The sequence below is a fragment of the Pyxicephalus adspersus genome, chromosome 3 (assembly GCF_032062135.1).
Source record: "Pyxicephalus adspersus chromosome 3, UCB_Pads_2.0, whole genome shotgun sequence".
NCBI lineage: Eukaryota > Metazoa > Chordata > Amphibia > Anura > Pyxicephalidae > Pyxicephalus > Pyxicephalus adspersus.
In genome coordinates, this window is record NC_092860.1 from 94,059,588 (window position 1) to 94,083,475 (window position 23,888).

General features: G+C 36.5%; 1 protein-coding gene across 2 annotated transcripts in view; it reads left to right on the forward strand.

The window, feature by feature from the left end:
* Positions 1-23,888, forward strand: part of ANK2 (ankyrin 2) — a 281,636-nt gene that overhangs the window by 41,131 nt on the left and 216,617 nt on the right. For both annotated transcript variants that reach the window (XM_072405742.1, XM_072405741.1), the window contains exon 2: positions 12,735-12,792. In XM_072405742.1, coding sequence (XP_072261843.1) covers positions 12,772-12,792 — 21 coding nt within the window. In that variant the 5' untranslated portion in view covers positions 12,735-12,771. The remainder of the gene's footprint in view (positions 1-12,734; positions 12,793-23,888) is intronic.

A 23,888-nucleotide genomic window follows, 5' to 3' on the forward strand; every position in this document is an offset into this window, starting at 1 on the left:
CCCCCCCCCCAGTTTTGGGGAAGAAAAAGTGCGTCTTATACGGCAAAAAATACGGTAGGTCCTGTTAGGCATTTTCTTCCCAAGCAGGCCTGTTTCATCACAATTAAAAACTTGTTGGGGAACAAAACCCTAAGCTTCCACAAATTCCCCATACTCTGTAACAAAATCATTGGCGGCATCTTGATCAGCACTGGCTGCCTCTCCATGCCTCACAACACTGTGAATGCCAGTCCTCTTCCTAAAATTATCAAACCAACCATGACTGGCTTTAAAAGCTTCACTTTCTTGGCTCGTTCCAACCATGTTTTTAAAAGATCAGCATGCAACAGTTTTGCCTTTTCGCAAATCATTGCCTCCGATATGCTATCGCCAACACACTGTTTTTCTGTTATCCAGATCAAAAGCAATTTTTCAACATGCTCCAATGTCTCTGGTCTTTGTTTTGTAATACATTTCATCCCCTTCGCAACGTTAGCCGATTTTTTTTAACGTCTTTGTTTTTCACAATTGTAGATACCGTCGTTCTCTCATACTGTATTCAGCAGCCATGTTCTGGATATGCCACCTTCATACTTTTCAACAATCTCTTTTTTCACCTCCATGGTGATCCTAACTAATCCTTAACTTTCTTAGAACTCAAGATCAATGAATTCTCTAAAAAGCATAAGAGCAAAACACAAAATCATCTGATTCACTGAGTCACAGAGAGCGGGTTCTTCACTGAATGATAGCATCTGACATACTGACACTCGTGCAAATCCAAAACGAGTGAAATGAAAGTGCACTATGTGACATCCAACAAACAGATTATATTTCTCTCCTTAACTCTACTCCTTAATTTGCTTTGAACTAATGGTCAATGAATTCTCCTAAAAGCACAAAAAAACAAAACACAAGTTCACCTGATTCACAGAGTCACCGAACGATAGCATCTGCTTGTGCGCAGTCGCGGTTAGTCGCGAGAGAAGTCGGAAGTCCAAACAATGGTCCTATACCAAGCAAAATTTTTCGCGTCCAGACAGGACGTATACCAAGTTGGACTTAAACCAAAGCGGACATATACCGAGGTACCACTGTAGTTATTGTAGATTTATTAACTATTCTGAAGTTTTTTATTTATTAACTATTCTGAACCTGTAGTTTTTTTTAAATGAAATAACTATTCAATTCCTTTAGTTATGACAATGTTTATTGACAATGATAATAGGAGGCACTCGAATCCTGTCATATAAGTGGTGCAAGTTTTCTAGGAAAAGATCCTATCTGATAGCATCAGGGAATTATAATAAAAACTGTGGACACAAGAGCATACATTTAAGTCCAGTGTAAGATATTTGTTGTAGGATGACACAAGCTAAATAGGACACATTAGGTATATCTATGAAAAGGTACTCTGATTTAAAGTAGCATAAAAATGCCACAACCTGAACATTTGTTTATGCATTTGAAAGTGAAATAAAACTAACTTTAATTTTTTTCCACTTGTTGGTCTAAACTTTTTCATAGACAGACTTATGGAAAAAAAGAACTGTTGACCCTACCAAGCAACAAGGGTTTTGATCTTACACTACAAAAATACCAGGTTTACTTTTCAGTTTTTACAATACAACCCAAGTGAGACATAAATTATGTATATGTGCTACTTTACAAAATATTGTTTTGAGTTTCTTTAAACAATACCTGATAACTGGTGCCAAATTTGCTTGTATGAGTTTGTCATGAACTGAAGTGTTTTACATTTTACAGGTTTAATAGTCTACTGCCAAATGCAAGGCCGAAAATGAATGGTCAACTCCAAATAAAGACCCCATGTTAAAAGAAGTCACCTGTGTCTGGCATACTACCTTGATGATGAATCACCTATAAATGAATGCTCAATTTGTCATAAGCAAACCTAAAAAAATAAGGATATAGCTGCAATGGGCTAAGGGACAATGGAGGCATAGAAAAAAAGATATCCATAGTTCTCCCCAGCCCGTTTTTGGGGGGCGGGCCGCCCACCTGCTGGGATTATTTCGCCTGGCACATTTTCAGCAGCTCTGAACGGACACCGGAGCGGCTGCTCTGCTCGCTCCGTTCTCCGCTGATAAGAACTGATGGCTGTTTAGAGCCGGGCGTATTGAGGAGAGCACAGCACATCATAGCTTTGCTGAGTGGGGAAAAAAAATCCCACATTGTGTAATCAATGTCTCCGCCCAGTGGGCGTGTGTAATGACTTCATCAGAGCAGTGTGTGTCTATAAATGCTGCATGTCACATTCCTCTGCCTTACAGCTCTCTGTATATAAACCTTTTTATCCCCTAAACTGTATGTCATAATGACTTGTAATTTTCAGGGTGCACAGGGAACTCTTGTAGTTAGCACCATTTACCATTTCAGCACCCCAGCTTTTACAAATTTCATGATATGGGAATCAGAATTTCAAAATCTTGTGAAAATACAACATTCGGGTTGCAGTATTAAAAGCAAGTGCGCCCCCCGGGGCCACCTTCATATAAAGGAGAATTGGGGAAAGGCACCTACATTTTTTACTTACCTCTCACAAATCTATAACTGTCATACTATGTTACCCTAGCTGCTTATCTTCTTTAAACCCCAATTTCCCTAGAATGGTGGGGTGTACAAAGCCGAAAATGTAGGTACAGTGAGGGGACACTTTTGATAACCCTCCCACACACACACACTAAAATATCATTACTATTGCAAACGCACTGCCCTGTTACACATTACTGCCCACTTCTAACACGGGAACCCCAATTTCTCTGGAATGGGGAGGTGTAGGACACGGAAAATGTGTGGGGAACATCTGTGGATAACACCCCCTAAAGTTTTATCACAATGGCATCAATAGAACATAAAAAACTCTGCCCATCAAAACAAAATTTCAGGTACTGGTAGGGTAAGTCATGGGTAACATGGCAGCGTGTTTTGATGGGAAAAATGTATGTAATGATGCCATGGAGATGAAAGTTTGGGGGGTGTTAGCCACAAGTGTTCCCCACTTGCACCTTTGAGTCTGTTTATCTGCACCTCTCTGTTGTAGAGAAATCGAGGTTCAAGGTAGTGAAGTGGACAGTTTGATGGGCAGAGGTTTTTATGTTCTAGTGATGCCATGCTAATGGTTTATACATCTGTTCCCCACTTGCACCTACATTTTCAGTTTCCTGCACCTCCTCATTCCAGATAAATTGGGATTCAATGAACAGAAGCAGAAAGAACAGCATAGTATTACGAATATATCTTGGTGAAAGGTAGGTAAAATATTAGGGGGCCCCGACCCCAATGCTTCTTGCTATGTAAGTGGCCTCGGGGGTCCTTAATTTGCATTTTCAAATTTGGGCTCCTAGGTGCACTTTCTTATAAAACAGCAACCAAAATGTTCAATTTCCACAGGTTTTTAAACTCGTGATCCCCATATTTTGAAATTCTTGAAATTAAAAAAAGAAACAGTCATTAGTAGCTATGAGAGTCCCCTGTGTACCCTAAAAATTTTAGGTAATTACAACCAACAATTTAGGGGATCTAAAGGATTGAACGCAATGAGTTGTTAGGCTGCAGAACATGACAAGCAGACTTTACATACACAGCAATCATACTGCGGGTGAATAAATTTTACAGGAAGTTTTTGTTTTTGGCAGTAATGGGAGGTCACTGGCTGTCCTGCCCCCATCTGCGATCACTTGCATGATGATCTTTGTGTTACCTAGGTATAGCTGTAGGAGGTGACATCTGACGGTAGGCTGAATTCACATTGTCAGTAAGGTTGCATTTGCTGCGTTTACCCCTTAGTTTCCTCTCACCAGTAACCACTGCTGCTTGAAAAACTGCTAGGCCTGAAAAGCCCAGCACTTACTGCCTGGTACCAATCCTAGGTGCCCAGCAGTTATTACAGGTTACCAATCCCAGGTGCCAAGCAGTTATCACCGGTTACCAATCCCAGGTGCCCAGCACTTACCGCCTGTTACTAATTCCAGTTGTCCAGCAGTTATCACTGGTTACCAGTCCCATGTGCCTAGCTGTTATCACCGGTTACTAATCCCAGGTGCCTAGGAGTTATCACCGGTTACCAATCCCAGGTGCCTAGCAGTTATCACAGATTACCAATCCCAGGTGTTTAGCAGTTATCACTGGTTACCAATTCCAGGTGCCTAGCAGTTGCCAAGAAGTAGTCACTCAGGAGGGGCATTTTTTACTGCTAATGTGAATTAAGCCTAATTTGTTAAGCCACATTGATCACAATATTACACTACAAGGGATTACACTATTAAAACATGGAACTCTAGGGAGTTGGATTAAAATACACAGCACTGGACTGTTGGGGCATAATACAAAAAAATGGAAAAAATGTACATTCTAACAAGCCAGGCATTAGAAAGTTAAAACAAAGTATAAGGGGCAAGAAGAACACTGACACAATAGCAGGGGTTACTGGATACCTATGGCATAAATAACTAGGTGCTCCAAATTTGCTTTGTCTATTCCCGCCCACTTTTTTTTACCACCCGGCTACAGTTTCCCCCCACCCAGCTGAAAAAAATTTCTGGGGAGAACACTGATATGTTTAATAAAATTAAATCTAATTTCTGTGTCACACTGTTGGAGAAATCAATGCGGCTATATTAAAGATATGTAGACAGAATACAGGTAGTCTCTGGGTTACATACAAGATAGGGACTGTAGGTTTGTTCTTAAGTTGAATTTGTAAGTCGAAACAAGTACATTATTTTAATGCAATTAGGGCAGATGTTTGTCTCAACAAATTAATAGGCAGCATGGTGTCAGTTACTGTATAAAATCCTCACTGTAAGTTAATCACAAACAAAGCAGTTTGTCTTGGCTCACCCACCCTAACATCTCCCACAACCTCAGCTGTGTTTAGCAAAAGATTTCTACTGCAAGTCATGCAAACTGCCCCTTCCCCCCTCCATGCCTCCGTTCTGCACACAATGAGCAGGGAAGCCCAATTCATATCTAGGATATGTCCTTAACCTGGGGACTACATGTACAATGTATTTTAATGGCTCACAATGTGATCTTTGGTAAAAGTAAACCAACATTTGAGGACAACCATACATTAGTTCCACTCAAGTTAATCATTTTGTGGAAACACTCTATAAATGGTTATCATTTGTTTCATTTAAAAGTAAGGACCAGAATGGAAGACACTGGCCAATGTGTCTGCAGCATTTTCCCCCTGATCTTCATCTAATTATAGCAGGATAGTTATTTGTGGATAAAGTTTGGTAGTCCTCTATGAAAATCAATAAAGCGGTCTGGATTGTTCAAAAGAACTTGGGGATGGTCAAAGCATAGTCTAATGATTGACCCACATTCACATCCTAATTATTTCTTTTTTTGTCCTTGGTCATCTTTTCTGGGAGGAACAGAGGTCCTCCTGCGGCTGATTGTTTGATGTTTACAGAGCTTTGTCTCTTTATTGAGGTTTTGATGCCAAAGAGAATTGTCAATATTTAATAGAAAGTTACAGTAATTACTACAATATCAGTACTTTTTCCAGTATGAAAAACCACAGCAAAACATCAATTAGAGGGTTCTCATGCTGGTAAAGAGCATTTTATGCAAAGTAATTTACTACCATACTTGATAATTTGGGTAGCATACATACCAAGGGAATGTTACCGTCTTCAAAATCTGGAATAACATAATGCAGTAAAATTTTTGTAGCCATTATTATATTTAACTGTATTTTATCCCCATCTAGTAAAAGTGTGCACATTGCAGAACAGGCAAGATTTAGTATTTAACAAATGAAGTTTTTGAGATACAGAGGTGTTACTAAGAAGTGCAAACAATTCGGTTGATTTTCTATAAAATGTGAAAGGTTCATTCAAAGAATTGTGTAAATAATAATATCAATTTTTAATTCAGGAAAATTCCCAGTCACTTTGGATACCCAAACATGTATATACTTTTGGACAACTAAAACTGGCAAGTGAATTTTCACATTTTTTAAGGGAAGATTCTGAACTCCTATAATAAAAAGGTGTGCTGTTTAAGTAGAATCAAGTAGAACTTTTTGCCTAGTAGAAAAATTCTACTGTTGGTTGATCATTCTGCTGCTAATAGAATATTTGTATTGGTGGAATATTCCATCAGCACTAGAGAAATTCGAATAGTAGAATATTTTAACAGCAGTAGAATTGTTGCACTAGTACAATGTCTACTAGTTTCTACCAAAATGTTATTTGAAAATGGTAAAATTCGACAGATTATTCTCACCATTTATAACCAAACATTACTGCAATACGTGTCCTTTTGGTCTTGCTTCTAACATATTTCTACTTGAAAAAAATTAAGGGGTTCCAATAGGCTGTAAATTAAAGGAGTGGTGTATCTTCATGTTCCTAAAACTACATAAAATGCCTTTTTCTATTAATATAAAGATCCCCTCACTTTTTTCTCATGCTTTTCTTGTTGCATTTGGCTGGTCCACAAGCTCTCCAGAGTCCAGAAAAAAAATCAAAAATTTTCTTCATTGGCTTCAGTGGGCTTTTAATTTAGCTAACCAAACAACCTAAACTTTGTGGTCAATGCAATCAAACTGTTGACAAACACAACAGAGACAAAATTGGCCAACACCAATAGTAAGGAAGCCCAACAGCTTACATGTCCGTCGTTATTAAGGTAGTTACAGTTTTCTGTGTAAGGAGAGGAGTGCCGAAAACTGTAACCGGAGACAGTATATCCTGAAGAGAAGTACAGAAATACCGGTAGGGGGCAAAATGTGTAGGAGAGGAGTACTGTAGGATAGGGCAATTGTCAGTTTATGCAGATGGGTTCTTAAGGATACGTCAGTAAGTATGTGCAAGAGAAAAGTGTAGAAAATATGATTGGGGTCATTACATACGAGAGTGGTCAGTATATGCAGGAAAGTCGTAAATAAGGTATGATTGCACCAGTATGTGTTGGAGAGGAGTGCCAGAGTGTAGGAAAATGGTTAGTATGTGGAGGAGAATGCAAAGCGTGTTTCAAAGAGCAGTCTGTGTATGAACAGAGAGTCATGTGTAAAATAGCTAACAATTTATGTAGGAGAGCAGTTATGAAGGGTATACAGGCAGCCATGTAAACGGGAGAGGAGTAAAGAGGGTATAATATCAGATAGTATATGCAGAAAAAAGAAAGCAACAGGTTAAGACAGTAAGCAGTACATCCTATATAGCAGTGGTCGCCAACCTTTTCGGTCCTGTGGACCACTAAAATTACCGGCTCCGTACCGCGCATGGGGGGGGGGGGCGGGGAGCCGGGTGTTACTCAAAGTGGGAGAAACCTCCCCCATAGTGACGTCATGATGCCATAAACCCAGCAGGTTCCTTCTCCTGACCCTGTTTGGGGTGGGGCACCGACCAGAGCCACGGATCTCCAAAATTTTCGGACCACAGGTTGGCGACCACTGCTATAGAGACAGATCTGATGATATGGTAAGCAAGAACAAGGAAAGCACATCGGCCAATCAGATTTATAATTTTTAGGATAGGTGATGCTTTTTTGTGGCTGAAGATAAGTAACTTTTTTTATGTGTTTGTAAATGGTTTGACTTTTTATCAAACATCTAGTAAACTAGGAAATCTGAATTGAAGTTCTCTGTAAGGGGGGAGAAAGTGTGGGCTCAATGGCAGTTTGGCAAAATTTAACTGTAGTGGGCCTCTGGTGAGACTCTTTGGATCTGTGGCATTTATTTATGAGTTTACCTTCAAAACTATACCTGACTATCCTTAAAAGTTGTAGACATGCTGATAAACAACCACATCTATGGTTACCTGATACCCTATAGCATCCTCCATCCCTTCCCCTCAACTACAATGGCTCATAGTTTCTCCCACTCTTTTGGGAAGGCCTAAACCAGTAAAAAATTCTCATACTTGATGAGGTCTGCACAGTAGAGAGATAATATTGCTGATCCAGTACAATTTTAGTACTATTAGGAGAAATTGCAGGGAAGACATTTTGGTCCAATAAATCAGTTACTTAAGGTTAATGCTAAACTGATGAGGTGTTAAGATTTTTAAACTGCCACCTGTGGACAATATTGAGTGTAATAATTTGTTGCTATTTTGTTGGTGCATTTACATTTTACCCACATTCTGTATTTATTTACTCTGCACAATATCGTCCTTTATATATATAAAGAATTGTATTTATGTGCTCTAATATGATTTTGAGTGTGTTTTTATTAAATACAGTTTGACAAGTATCAGTGCATATATCATGAAGAAAAACTTTCAACTTCCACCATATAATATAAAAAACCCACCAAATAATGGCCATTAGAAAAATTAAAAAAAAAAAATTACCTGTTAGGCTTTAGAAAAATTAAAATTAAAAAAATACCTGCTAGGCTTCATCATATTGGCAAGTTATACGTGGATTTAAACCCTGGCATTAGAGTTCAACTATTGGTAAAACAACCATGCATGTGGAACAGAGTATTGTATGTGGAGGACCAATGATCTGTTACAGAGAACTCAGTTACAAACCTTTTAGTGGTAGAAATCTAACCGTGACAACTTCATCAGACATAATAAAAATAAGCTGTGTCTAATCATGAGCCTAGTAGAAATACAAGAGAGATTACCAGAAGGCTTTGTGTAAAACTGATTGAAATCCATGTTTGGAGTTAAATATGCTCTAATGGCTTTGTCTTTGAAAGTTTGTCAAGTACTACAGTAGAAAGCACCATCTAGTAGTACCTAGGCCTCCACTGAGACTGCTTTTTTGCATGATGCTTAGCGGATGGAGGTAGCTAGGGCTACAAAAGGGCTTGAGATAGTAAGTTCAAAAGAAAGTCTGTATGCTCTAACAAAATGAAATCTAGGTGGATATAGCATCTCCATATCTATATTTTTTGTAGTTTACACTTGAGAAAAAAAGCTGCAGTGTTTTTTTTTTATTATTATTTCTTTGGGATCCTGAGAATCATGGTGAATGGTAATGCTTGTATTCTCTCCACTTCTGATGGGTCCTGTTAAAGTTAAATATTTTCCCTCCTGTGCCCACCATTTTCAGTCTGTAACACTCCTTTTGTTTATTAGCTTTAATAAAAAAAAGCATCTATCCGTATTTTTTGTTTTTGTATATAATTTGTACAGTATAGTTAATCAGCTTCTATCTGTGTCTCAGATAGACTATATTCTTCAGAAAAAGTCTATAGCATGTGATTTCTGATCACACCTTAACACAGATTATACTATAAAGGCAAAACGATTACTGGCTTGTTCAGATTCATACTCCCAGCCTTATATAAAAAACTATATTCAGTTTGAGTATACAACTGAATAGTCTGATTAAAAGGAAACACTTATAACAATATATGCAAAATCTGTCTACATACAGAACAGCTAGCTTGGTTTGTAGACATTTAACTTGTATTGACACTGCAGATAGAATTTTGCTAGTCCATCATCCAAGTAAATGGGTCAGAAATCTGAGCCTTTTAAAAAGGCATATGATGGAAAAAATGAATAAGCAGATGTAACCATCAGTGAAACTCCTGAGGAAGCAGGAGGATGCAGGGCCAAGCTTGAAACTCACTCTATTTAGCGAATTGAATACCTTCTAATCTACTGCAATTTTAAAATAATTGGGTGGTTAGAAATTAAGGTATTTTTACTGATGCAAATTCTAGTCAATCAGTGATCACATAATACCTGTGCATATTGCTAGAAGAACAGCATTTTTCAGTAAAGTTTACAGATTTCCCAAAGAAGTAAATGTCACTTCTAGACTTTTATGCTGTTTTGTGAACATAGACCAATTACTGCATCATTGAGAATCTAAACAGCAAACACCCATTTTGATGTCTATACCTAGTTTTAGAACTAGCTTTTAAACTGTTTCATTTATATACGAATTGTGCTGCTCCGTTGCTGAATGCTTATAAAAGAATGTGTTTTACAGTTAACTGTTGGTCTTAAAAAGTGCTGGCAGTAATTAGGAGAATGAAATCTTGCGTCCTTTCTGTTCTGGAAGTTTGAACGGTCAGACCATTGACTTTTTATTCTTTTTTGTGGTTTAACAACAAAAAAACCCTTCTAAAATCTTAATGTCAGTTTAATGTGTTTTAATTACAGTGTCCCTGATAGATGTACATTATTTTATCATACTAATGTGTTTATTGTGCTTCTCATCTCAGTTATTACAGACACTGATCAACAAATACAGAAATACAGTTTTTGAGGCTACCATATTTGTAAATTAGTCTTTTTATTTTCACTATGACATTCTTTCAACCTTTTGATATGGATATAATACATCAAGCACTATAATGTGTGTACTGTGTACCGCACTGTTAAAAATAAATATTAAAATGTAGTTTTTTTGAAATTTCCAACTTTTACTGCTGCAGCTAAAGATTGCTTATATTTTGCCTTACCTTGTACCTCCTTTCTTCCTCTAACAAGATGGTAATGAAATGTCCAAATAAAATCTTTCTGTTTTCAATACATATATTATTTTAGACCCAGACGCATCATCACTGGGTCTAATTGCTTAATAAACCAATACAGACAGATCCTGTCTGGTGGATGGCACCAGCAGGGCCTGTACATAGCTTACTGAAAACAACACAACATTCTTCAGCAGTACTTTTATAAAGCTCCAACCTCAGTCTGGATCTATGCATTAGGCTGGATCATGGAAAGAGTAATGCAAAAATTGGAATGCCTTAATGGACCCAGAGGTGGTTGATTCTAGGCAGACTACATTTGCTTGCAATCCACCCTAAGTAATACCCACATCTGATGCTAACGCTCAGTAATTAAACAGACTAAACTCCAGTGAGTTAAAGGGGTAGTCCAGGAACAGTCAAACCAAGGATAAAGTTGGATAGATGATCCTGGATGCCCCCCAGGTCATGAGGTACCTGCAGCTTCCAATACACATTGGGCCTGATTTATTAAGGTTCTCAAAGGCTGAAGAGAATACACTTTAACCAGTAACATTGAGTGATTCAGCAAACCTGGAACATGTTACAATGTTACAAAAATAAAAAATATATAGTTTACAGTTTTTTTCTCCCCATATAAACTACTGGTTAGCCAGACAGTCCAGACTTTGTGTGGTCAGATACCTTGGCAGATTTGTGGTTTTTATTGGGGCAGTTGCAGCCATTATAATATTTAAGCTGCTTGGATGTAGAAGTAGCATACCTTGCTTTTGTTGGTCAAACATTTGGCTTCCCTAATACTTCAATACACCCTGCTTAAGATTTTTTTTTAATCTCTGCCCCCTGTATAAAGAAAGTTTACCAATGACTTTGATATTTGGTGGTATGTGTTATGTATTATGTTTTAATATACAAAAGTGTCTGTGTGAAATATGAAAATTAAATGACTGATAGTTAATTTTTTTGTATTATGTTGTAGTGCTGCTATATTTATTATTGGTACAAACTAAATCCCTGAGGAAAAGGATTTATTCTGTGAAACGTGTTGGATTGTTACAGCAAATCATCAACTGTACTTACCTAGGCTATATTGATATATTTATCACAATGTTTTTAGCTTGAGTCTGTCACTACACCTGCCATCTTGTAGTATGATGGAATCATGGATGTTTTAAAGTTATGTACTGGTTTGTCAGATTTTTATTATCTTGTGAACAATAAAGTTTCTTCTTCTTTTTATATAATTATGTCTTTGCTTTTACTGCGTTAAAAGTCCCACTTACAAAAATCGGTCTTTTCTTGTTCTAAGTAGGGATGTTGGCAGGTTGTTTAATATTTGGAAATTTGACAAATAGGAAATAACTCTTGTGGCTAGTAACTTTTGTTTACTATAGCTCATTTTCCATACTTGTTTTCTGTGTGCATATAATGAGTTTTGTGTACTTGTGCAGTGACCTCATTCTGTCATCTTTAAATGTTACTTGTAACAGAACCAGCATGTTCTCAATTTGTCATAACAAACAGTTCTTATCCATAGATCTTTTTCCATTACTGGAAGATATGGTCATTTTACGTTTCTGAATACTAGCTATGTGCCAGAACTGTAAAGGTCGTTCTTCAATGATAAACTTCATGAGCAAAAATAGATTTGGAAATTTTTTCCGATCCTCATTATAAACTCATTATAAAGGTCAATAGGCAATTTTTGTCCAGGAAAACTGTAGCATTTTTTGTAAAGTTGTAAATTTAGTACTAATACTGCATAAATGTTTTTTTTGCTGTTTAATGTTAATTTAAATTTTCAAATGCATATTGATAGTGAATAGTCAGTTTGTTAAATAGTGTTACCATTGTAATACATTACAACATGACAACATGATGTGCAACCCTAGGTCTCCAACATGGCACCACACAGATACAGGGAATCAACTGAAGGCTAACACTGGTTATTATTTTGAAAATGTTTTAGACCAGGTCAGGTTCACTTCATGAGTGTTGTAGTGTAGATAATAAAACGGAAATGTAAGTTTAAGGTACACATAGTTTAGGCTCTATTTAGGGAATTAGACATTCCCTCAAACATTTACTTCTGGGAGTCTTTCAGGTCCATGTATGTTAATGGCAGTAATTGATTCCCAAGGGGAAATGGCTGATTGCCTGTTTTATAAATAGAGCTCTTTGGATTTCAATGACTTGAAATACAAACAATAGACGTTAAGAGACATTAGATATTAAGAACTGTTGTAGTGAATTTGACAATATTATTGGGAAACATTTTTGCATTATTTGAAGTCATTTTAACATGTTTTCTTTTTTTCCTCATTTTCTTTAGGTAAGTAGCTGATTTCAGATATGAAGATTTAATGTAAATGCTCACCATGCTGCAAAAGGTAACTGTACATAAACCTATTATATAAATGAATCTTCAAATGTATTGTAAATGTTTCCTTGTTCAGTATACATGGAGTAGTATACAGTACAATCTTAAAATAATTGAGAAGAACTGGACTTTTTTAACTGATTATGTGTCATGGGTTATGCATAGATCCTAAACTAATCCATAGACATTTATTAAATTCAGCTTGATTGTTGCATGTTTTAAAAAAATTAGCAGGCTAAAAAAAGTGTGGCTTGCCTGCTCATTACACATTTCTGGGAGCCAGTTCTGTGCTCTCTACCACTACCTTCCCAACACACACCTGCAGTCCTCTTGTGACTGTGTGATCTGAAAGTGGATTGTTCATCTGATTACCAAGGTAAGTCTGAAGCCAACCTTAAGTCTAGTACATCCAAACAGACCTGCTGACAAAATTGATCAAAGCTCTTGATGGAATGGTCTGATACATTTTCTGATCTATCCATTCTTTGGAAATCCAAAAGCACTGCACACACATCTTCATAGAATAAAAAGTTTTCAAATTTAAAAGACTATTTCTGTTCACATCATGATTTAAGTGCTTTCAAACAATATTTACATGTTTGATCAATCTACCTCCAATCAGAAACACACAAAAAAATGGTTTGTTTGTTGATGTCTCTTCAGATACAATCATTTTATTGGAACAGGAATTAGATCAGAAGTGAAAATTGCCCCATGTGTTCTAGGCTCTAAATGATGAATTGTGGGCAGGTAATATTTGTCCATTGTATCACAGTCTAGTTATATTTGAGAGATATGCAATCCTCCCAGTGTTAGAGCAGCAGCACATCTGACACATTTACCTCTGCTTCATAGCAAGAGAAAAGATTCATCAGAGAAAAATTCCAACAAGCAATACCATTTTCCCAGTGGGAAGACAAGCAGAACAAACTGTTTAGGTATTTATTGTCACTCTCCAACCTGATAATTACTTGATGGTCAAAACTGGAAACATTTTCTATTGTTATTAAAGTTGCACAAATTGCAGAGTGCAGAAACATAAAAAGGTAGATATTTATATTCTGAATCATTTATGGGTAAAGAGCAAGGTGCAATAACCAACAATCTCCAAACTCAATGTAACCAAGTGTAAGACCTAACTATCTACTTGATGTTCCCTTGTTTACCAGTTACTCCCAAACATAAACTTACAGAATTACCCCCCGTCCCCGGTTCAAACCACTCCTAAAAACTCATTGTTACACATTGCAGTTCCTTATATCAGACCGCCCCTATTGAAAGTTGTATTGTATCTTTTATTTGGGTTTTCTTTTCTTGGATCATTATTTTTCTAATGCAGGTCTTGCAAAAAGAGTTGTTTTGATAAATCTGTGCAATAATCTACAAAATGCAGCAGCCCAAACCAACCAATCAGAAATTGTTTTTCCTTATTGTAGCTATAAAAGAGTTGTATGCTATTGCATTGAATATTATGATGATTGATGCATACAAATCGAGTGCAATCAATAACAATAGTAAAAAGCCAGAATGCTTAAACTGTGAACAGTGAATAAGCCTAATTTCCCTTTCCTCCAGAAGTCACCTATTACAGCCTATTGGATATGCTATGTGCTTATATGTGCAAAACTTTGTTCTTGTTGAAAAAAATATGCAGTGTATAGCTTATTTTAATATGTATAATGCACATTTTGTCCCATTTATTTTCTTTTATGTGCATTTACATATGACTTGGGGCTGGTTTTGTTCTGTTAACCATTATTACAGACATAAAGTTATGGAAAACTCCACATTTTGTAATTAGCACAAAAAAAAGAGCTGAAAGTAAATCTTCAGTGGGGACATCTGTTCAGGTGACTATGTACATTTATCACATGTTGAATAGGTTAATTTATTTTTTATTTTTTACTAAATCTCTATTTAAAACAGGTTTTAAACATAGAACCAAGTTTATCACCTTTTCTTTTACCAAAAAAATGGCAAATAAAATTGGTCCCTTTTATTCTGCACTTTCAAAGCTGAAATGGAGATCAGTGGTTTTTGTATCAAATACCTTTTCTCTACTTTTTCCACTCATTGCCATTTTAGAATAGTGGTGATTTTAAAGTGAATCCCCAATGTAGAGTAATTATGGTACATCTATTTTCCTCCTTTGGAAACCTTTTCACCAGAGAACAAAACTTTTCCAGCTTTGATAAATGTGGCATTGTTTGAGTGGCAAACAGGTTTCTAAAAGAGGAAAGCAAAATAAAAATAAAAATAGAAACCCAATATGATTTGCTGTCACTTCCTGTTGCATCTTTGGGACAAAAAGATAATGGAAATGCTTACAGAGAGACACAGTCAAGACAAAAGACAAAGTTTTGAATGCTTGTGAATCCTCTGTGGTGTAGGCACAGCTACACTCCTAGGGCCGTGACACAGGGTAGAGGCACTGGTGCTACCGAAACTGGGGCATCTGCACACATCAGCTTCATGGTACCCTGCATTAACAGGTAATAAGCAAAGTTGCCTTACGATAACAGTATATAACACCACCATCTTTTGCAAAACTACAAATTAAATGTCAGTGTCTAGGAGTACCTTAAATTCTGGTATGCAATTTTGAACAGTGTACACCTGACACTGTTTCTAAATATTTTTGTGTAAAACTAAAATTCCAAACAATTCAAAACTCTGTTGAATCATTCTAGCTTTCTAACTAAGCAATCTATTAGAGTGCTTAATGCTAAATAATAGAAGTTTCATATTTGTGTATTGCTTGTGTAAGTAAAAAAACATTAATTGTTGAGGGAATTAGGTTAATTGCAATTCACTGTAGTATGAATAGTCTAAAAATGAAAATCTGTTATTGTTCTCAAAACACCAACTGTTTCCTAATATTTTAGCTTTTTATTCCCGTGTAAATATGATGCAGAGTTAATTAGCAGCAACTTGTCAAATTATATGGTTTATGGGTGCTGCAAACTCTATACAACATTTGGTTTGAGCTGTCAGTATGCATTAACACACATTGTAGGCATATGACAATATAGAATATACAGGTGTTTACCTATTATTTGAGAAGGTCAAGCACTTGACTGTTTATTAACAGATCTGTACCACTACAACTTGTCCCACACTAAGGGAAGAATGAAGTTAGTTTATGTTAGAAATGAAAGCTTTGCTGACTTCAGTGATCCATTTAAGTGGAAGTAAAAATTTAGTTTTTTTTTAGATATATAATATATATATATATTGGATATAATGGATATTCTTTGCAATGTACATTTTCACCCCATTATTTTACCCTTTTTGCTTAAAAATGTTTTTTTTTTGGGGGGTTCTACACATTATCCAAGGCACGTGCTAGGCACTCTGGGTAACTGTACTTGTAACTAGCAGTAAAATATGATGTTTTAAAGCACTGCTTCAGCCAACACATTTTAAGCTTTAACTATGGAGGTGAATGATGACAAAGTCAGGATGTGCCTGAGAAAAGAAGTGAAGGAAAATCTTTAGAAGTGTGCTAGCAGTTAAAACTGAAAAGAGATAGAAACCTAGCTTTTTTGAATTTTCTCTTAAATATACAGTTACAGGGCATTACTGAGACAGGAAGTAATAAAAAAAACAATAGAGGTTGTAATTCTTTGCACAACCTAAAATATTTTTTCCTGAAGTTGGCTACTTAGTGTGTTCATTCTTTCAGTTTGGTCCCCAAAACAGCTGCAGCTGGGATGGGAGCCTCCAATCAGGAGGCGTATTGCACAGGATACCAAGTATATGAGGTACCTATGGATGATAGGTGAAGTGTCTCTGCAAGGAATCCCACAGCCATGATGCCATCCGGCAAAGCAGCAGATGACGCCAGGCCATTGGCGCCCATCCCTTCCATCTGCCTGGGCTATGGCCTTTCTACATTGATAGCACACTCTGTACACTCTGCATGGACAATATACTGACTGGTATTCACTCAATGATTCGCTAAACGTACCGCCACCCTAGAGGAAGCGTAAAACGGGCGAAACGAGTCGGGTATACGGCTCATACGTATGCAACAAATATTTGTACCATTCTGGTATTGTCTAGTGCCCTTTTGGCCCCATCACATATGGATTGTGATTATTGTTACCATGACTGTAACCCAGTCTGTATTCACTGATAATGTAATAAGAAGGACTAGGAACAAATACACTAACTCTGCCAAAAAACTCTTCCTATTCTGGTCATTTTCTGTATATATTACCAAGGAATGGCATATAAGGCCTATAAAGGCAACGTATGTTATTCCACCGGAGACCAACTTTGTTACCTCACACTTTCTTGTTTTATCTTTGTCGATTACATTTTGTCTCTATCCATACACTTTGGCATATGGCTGAAGTAAATAAAAGAGCGTTTCTAGTCTGCTGGAAGTTGGGTTTATTCTAGTTAGTGTGTCTATACTTCTACTACTCCTGGCCACAGAACAGCTGTATAATCTATGGCTACTGTTATGCTTGGTATCTTTGTCATTCACATGTTGTCTCCATATACACTGCAGGATCATACCCATCTTTTAGCTTTGTTTTCACCTTCTAAAACAAAGTACTTTTTTCAGCTTACTCTATATGTGTGTATTATCAAGGGGAAAGCTGAGTTGCCTATGGTCAGGGGAATCTTGGCAGCTATTTCTGTGTTTTGTGTGGTGAGATAACAACAGACTTGTTATCCAGAGTGCTAATTATCATGCCGCTCATGTATTCAGATCTACAGGATAACACAAAGAGTAGGTGTAAGGCATACAGTGAGGATTTCCTCCCACTGCCTGAACTTTTATCTTCATTTGCTTATAATTCCAGTAGTATCCGCCAAGATCAAAATGGGCATTGATGAAGTCATGTTAACTGCCTTCAAATCAACACAATATAATTAATGTTTAACACTGACATTACTTCCAGAACTCATAGTAAAAGAGATGTCTGGCTGTTGACTTGGATACAGTACATGAATGTCCCAGCATGAGCTCGCCTTTTGTACAGAAGTCTCAGCTTGCTGATGGTACCATAATGCTCCTTTTCTGTGTAAAGAACCAACCCCAGGAAAGGTAAATTAGAATGTTTTCATGTGATCTTGCCCTTTAAAATGGCATGTCAGAGATCTCTGTAAATAGTTACATTTTTTTCAGTTCACTCCTCCTGATACTGCTCTGACCCTGGTGTGTCCTTATGCAGACAACTCAAGTCTGAGGTTTCAGTGAGAGACAGATGTGTCTGAAAGAGAGCTAAGACTGCTATGCTTTCTCTTACTCTAACCCTTAGTGCTTTGGGAATCATTTACTATCAATGTTTTTTTGTAAAACAAAGATTGTAAGCATACAGTGGCAAAATAAAGATTTGAAGATATTTAAATAGTTAAAAAAAAAACATCAATTCATTTTTAAAAATCTTAAATTTGGTAACTAAAGCTAATTACATATATTCTAAACTGATTAACCATTCTCTACGCACATGCTACATATATTTTGGTATATCTAAAGGAGAATATATTCTCAGATTTTGTTGTGGCTAAGGATAATTCACAACTTTCTAATACGTGAGTTGTTAATGTAGATTGTCAAATGAGGACTTTTGACTAGAAGTTTAATTCCCAGTCTGTGGCATTTCTGTTATGGCAGCACCAGTGAGCCAATAATCTACAGTGGGTGCTGCCACATATAATATATGCTATGATACCGTACCAGCTGCAAGCTTACATCAGGTTTCTGGCTAGAAAACAATTCACTTTTTGTCATATCTGTTATTTTCTGTCTGAGCCTTTCCTTGGGTTTATTAGGCTAGCTGAATAAATTAACTTCACCTAATTTTATTACATCGAGCAGTCTAGGGAATAAAGGGACTGTCCTAGGTGCCTATATACCATATGAGCCAACCACTACAGATCTTTATCCATCTACAGATACTTAAATCATACTCATTGCCAAGGGACATTTACATTTCCTATAGTTATTGGCAGTTGACTATGAAATTTTCATTGATTCAGTGTTCTATGACTGCATCCCCCACCATTTATTATAACGGCTAAAATTACATCATTTTATGAGAACAGAATGTTTGTGTCCTTGTCCTGGTTATTGGTGTTTTTGGGTATTCAGTTTTTCTAATGACATTTGTTGAAGAAAACAGACTTTATAAGTCATGGTTTTAATAGTAGCCAGCAGTTTAAATTTTGTTAGGGAACAACAAAACACTCACCCCTGGACTCTGGAAAAATAGTTTACATCATAAAACCTTCTCCTGAAATGGAAAAATGATTGAATCTTGTCTGCCCTCACGTGAAACATAATCACATTTCTGCTATACTTGCTGTGATCACACAGACATTGTGCATCTAATAATTAGTTTAAATTGCTCATTTGTTACATTTAGATTTAAAATGATCATAATTATGCAATCAAATGATCAATAATGTTACTGTTTTATTTTGCTCTTAGGGAAATAAATTTTATTTTCTTCCAATGCAAATGTCAGAGAGTTTGTTCAGTAAAAAAAGTAATTTCTGTAAAGGTCAGCTTAGTTTTGTACACACAAGATGTATCTCTACCAATTTTAGCAGTGTTAAAATAAAAAGAACAGATTATAATCAGTTTGCATTTTTTCATCTTTTATGTATAATTTGAATTATTACGTGGTCATGGGTTTACATATTTAACATGTTTTTTTTTTTTTTTTTAAGTGAGACATCACATGGCAAGATAGGATAAAAAATTTTGTGTTTGTATGTAGCTTCTAGTAAAATGCAATATAGCAGTTGGATGCAGTAAATCTATCCAGTCATTGCTGAGAGCACAGTTTTTGTTGATGAAACAAAGTGACTTCATGGGATACTAATAATTGTGTAGAGCAGGGTGTTGCAGAAATCTCCTTTAAACCCTTAGCATTTATTCCAAAAATCAGCGGAACAAGAACACACCTTTTCACAGTTACCAAACTTGGCAAGCTGAAGAGAAAATGGTACATATGGATGACAGATATGGATCACCAAGGCTGAAAGTGGTCTTTGATTTATCCTGTTTTTTAATATCAGTTTTGCTGATTTCATTTTCAAACATTGCCCATGTACATACATTTGCTCTAGCATTAGCTCTACTTCATTGGTTAAAAGCCCTTTTACATATACATTGGGGTAAACAAACATGTTTTAGTGCATTATGTCAGTGTACATCAATGCATTTTTGTTGTTCTGCATTACCAAAAAATTGTGCAACCAATGTTCTGTTCTTTATGGTATGTTAGCAACCCAGTTGAATGACATTTAACCCATTTAAAAGCGACAGCCTTGGATAATGCATCTGTAATGTATGGCAGCATGGCCGATTTTAGTCTACAATAAGAACAGATGTGACAAGGTGACAACACAACTGGGAGACAGTTGCAACCCTCTAGAGAGTGTCCCAGCATGTACCTTAAGGGTAAGAGCATATTATATTATAATACTATTTAGGTGAAAGCTTCTGTTTTAATCTCTTGTAACCATTGAATGCTAAATGGGTCAAAGTTTGTTTGCAGCTTTGACTATCCATATATTATACCTTTATCCAAAAAAAACTTTAGAGAAAGTCGCATTGTAAATTTTTTTTTTCTGGTTTTTGTAAATAAAGATATGTGTTGGCTGCCATTGCTGACTTCTCTAGGACTGTGTTTTGGGGTCAGCAATGGCAGCCTGAATATTCCTCAATATAGGTTTCTTTCTGAGCGAGGGACATGGAAAGACTATTAAAGACAGTCTGGTGCTTACATATGTGCCAAAATAACTGGTCCTGCTATGGAGTGTGATGTAAGCTAAATTTTTGTAAATTTTATTGAAAGGGACACTTTAAGTAATGCTTTGGAGAAGGAACAACCACAGTGATTGGGAAAAAATAAAAATGTACACTTTAGTCAAGCTTTAACAGCAGGTAAACATTTCCTTTGAGTACTTCTCTCTCCTTATATATACAGTATGTCTACTACATGGCTCACAAGGAGCAGAGATGGGAAAGCATATAAACCATTTTCTGCCTAAATCAGGTACATCTGTTAGCACTGAAGAAAATAAAATCACAGCCATATGAGTGTGCATAATGACTTCCTTCTAGCATCCGAAAATAATGTGTGTGCTCTGGAGAAAAAATCTGGGCTGAGTTCTGTACGGAGGAATTCGGCAATTTAAATACTGGCTGTTGCAGCTGCACCCACAACACACCTGCCAAACGCCTTCACATTCTTGTCATCATTTGTAAATGCCATGTTAAGTAGCGTTACAATTACTGACTTATGTTTTCTGCACTAATATTGACACAATGCCACAGGAAAAAGGCTGCTTACTTAAAAAAAAAGTTTAAAAAAATGCTTTTAAATCAGTACACATAGCTGTAACAAAAGGTAAATCTATTTCCTTTGGCATCATAACATCTACATTTACCTAAGTTTTTGGGTATATTTTGTGGCGTCCCAGTTTTCCCCTTCATTCTGCAAAATATAGTTTAAAGAAATAACCCAGCAGGGAGAGGACCTCAGTGTTAGCAGTTGGTGGTAGTACAGAAAAATACTATAAATGATAGACAATAATGATAGACAAAAATTTCATCTGTCTGCATCTTCCCATAAATGAAATAAATATTCTGAATAAAGATTGTCTTGTAAAATTCTCCTTGATCCTTGATGTGCTGATCATTTAGAATCATGTCAGTTTGTGTGACTTTGGGCTGATAGAGCCATGGAGCACAGCTCTTCCATTGGCCATGATGATTTTTCCCCCACATTCTTACTACTTATGAAGTCCCAGAGGATTCTTGCAGGTGTAATACACATTAAAATGTATTTAGGTTCATTGTGCCCCTTCTTCTGTTCTTATTTTGATATAGTTGTAGACCTTCTCTGTACATGTATTTATGGTGCTGCTGAACCAGTGTAGGTCAATAGTTTGCTTATAGTTCATGTTTGTTATCCAGCTAGATCATAAATATTTTTTAGAACCCAGAAACACAAGTTTCTATTCTTTTTAACTTGGTTGGCTTGATTGTTTTACACGTTTGGGTTGTCTGATGTCATATTGAAATGCATTCCCAAGTTGTTTAAATCGTATCATTTTATTGATAGTTGACATTCTTTTATTTTGGGCACTGGTTAAAAGTTTTAACAGATTTAAATTCCACTATGGCCCTACGACTGTATTTTATTTTTTAGAACCCAGCCAACCCTTGTAAAAACAACAGATTTTACAGCAGTACTTTCTCCTCTCGTTTTTCTCCCAAAGATTGACCATTATGTATCCCAGTGCCAGTTTTCTTTCAGGGTGAATACATTGTCCGACTAACAGGTTCAATATTTAAGTTGAACTCCAGCCTCGCCTTTCTTCTTCCACAGAGTTCTCTCTTGTAGTGAAAGCAAATTGTGTAATTTTTCTACTTGCTTCATCTTTCACACATGGAGCACTTGGATTTACAGCAGGTATTGTAAACTATTCTCACTTCATTCTTTATGGAATACAACTATTACTAGGCCATCTTCCACTAAGCAGCACTGTTCCTCGTATTCAGCTATTTGTTTTTTTTTCTTTCTGTTATCTAGTCTCAGCAACGTAAGTGGAAGCTTGAAACATGTATCTTAATTGATTGAAACATGCATTCCTCTTCGTTACTGTTTTCTATTATAATGGTTAATGGTGCTGTCTTATATGCTCATGAGTGTGGGTTGAAAATGTTTTAGCTTGGTTTTGTTTAACTTTGCTCAAAGTATTTTGTAATGTGGCCTCTACTGTACATTCTAGTCGCTGACATTCAAGTCTCAAGTTTTACAATCTTCAAAATATTATTTGGACAGTCTGGTGTATAGTAGATAGAAGCGCTAACCATTACACCAGAACAATGTCTTTGTGAATTGAAGAATTAAGATGCCTTTTACTTTTAAGTATAACTATATATAGGTTGACATTCAACTGCGGGACCTGAAGAATGCCGGATTTTTCAAAAATTCCGGTATTTTTACAGTTATATACCTGTACAGTCCTTTAAATGGTAGCTGAATCCATAATGGGGCTATACAGTAGCAAATCGAATGAGCAGGAAAGCACTTGCAAGTCCCAACAGCTGATTCTGGAGTACAGCACCATCAAAACATAAATGGCGCCTCTAGAAAACAGTAAATTTGAAAATGCTCTCCGAAATCTATGCCGGAAATCTGAAGGAAGCGGATTATCGATGACCGGATTTTTGAATGTCAAACTGTAAAAAAAAAAAAAAAAACAGGAAATTTATAAATGCAATGCTTTTTCTTGAGGGATATTGACAGAACAGAACTTTTACTGTGCTTTACCTCTAACTCGAATTATGCAACTTTCACAGGAGAAATGGGAAGCATGCAGCAGTGAGGTTGGTGCCAGAGCAGAAGAGTAGAGTAGAGTAGAGCAGAGAACTTCCTTAATAGGTCCCTTCTTTGCCCAATGGCTTTACAAAGAAATCACCAGGAAGTTATAACTCTACAAATAAATGCTTACATTTCAGCTGATACCTATAATTCATTTTGTAATAAAGCCTATAGCCTGAGTGTGATCACTTTGTCAGAGATGACATAAGATTAAAAATCAGGAATCATCCTAATTAGTTCTTGACCATCAGGGATATCCAGGCTTTTATTGAAAGTCGGGATTCAGAGCCACCAGCCACACAGAGAATGTAATGGGGGCATTTATTAACATATCCCCAGTATGGGAACCACAACATGGAACTTTTTTTTATACAGCTTCCAGATGGAGAGGGATTAACTGCAGTGATTCTAGAGAAAACTAGGTATTATTGTTAAACGCTTGCTATAGATAACTACATTGTAAATAGTGGAAGTGACTATTTATCATGTGTTTTACTTCTTGAACCCAGAGATGGCTGAATCTACTTATACATAAATTATATTATCCTAATGCAAGAACTAACATATATTGTGGTAGAATGCCAGTTCATTACCCTTCATTGCACCTCTCACCTACTTGATCTCTGGCCTATATTTAGCTATGATACCAGAGCATGAGATGAGCTGGCACATCAGTGTTTGCTCTGCTTTAACCTTCACTGCTGGAAAGAATGTATTATACATTGTCCATACCTCTGCTTTCATT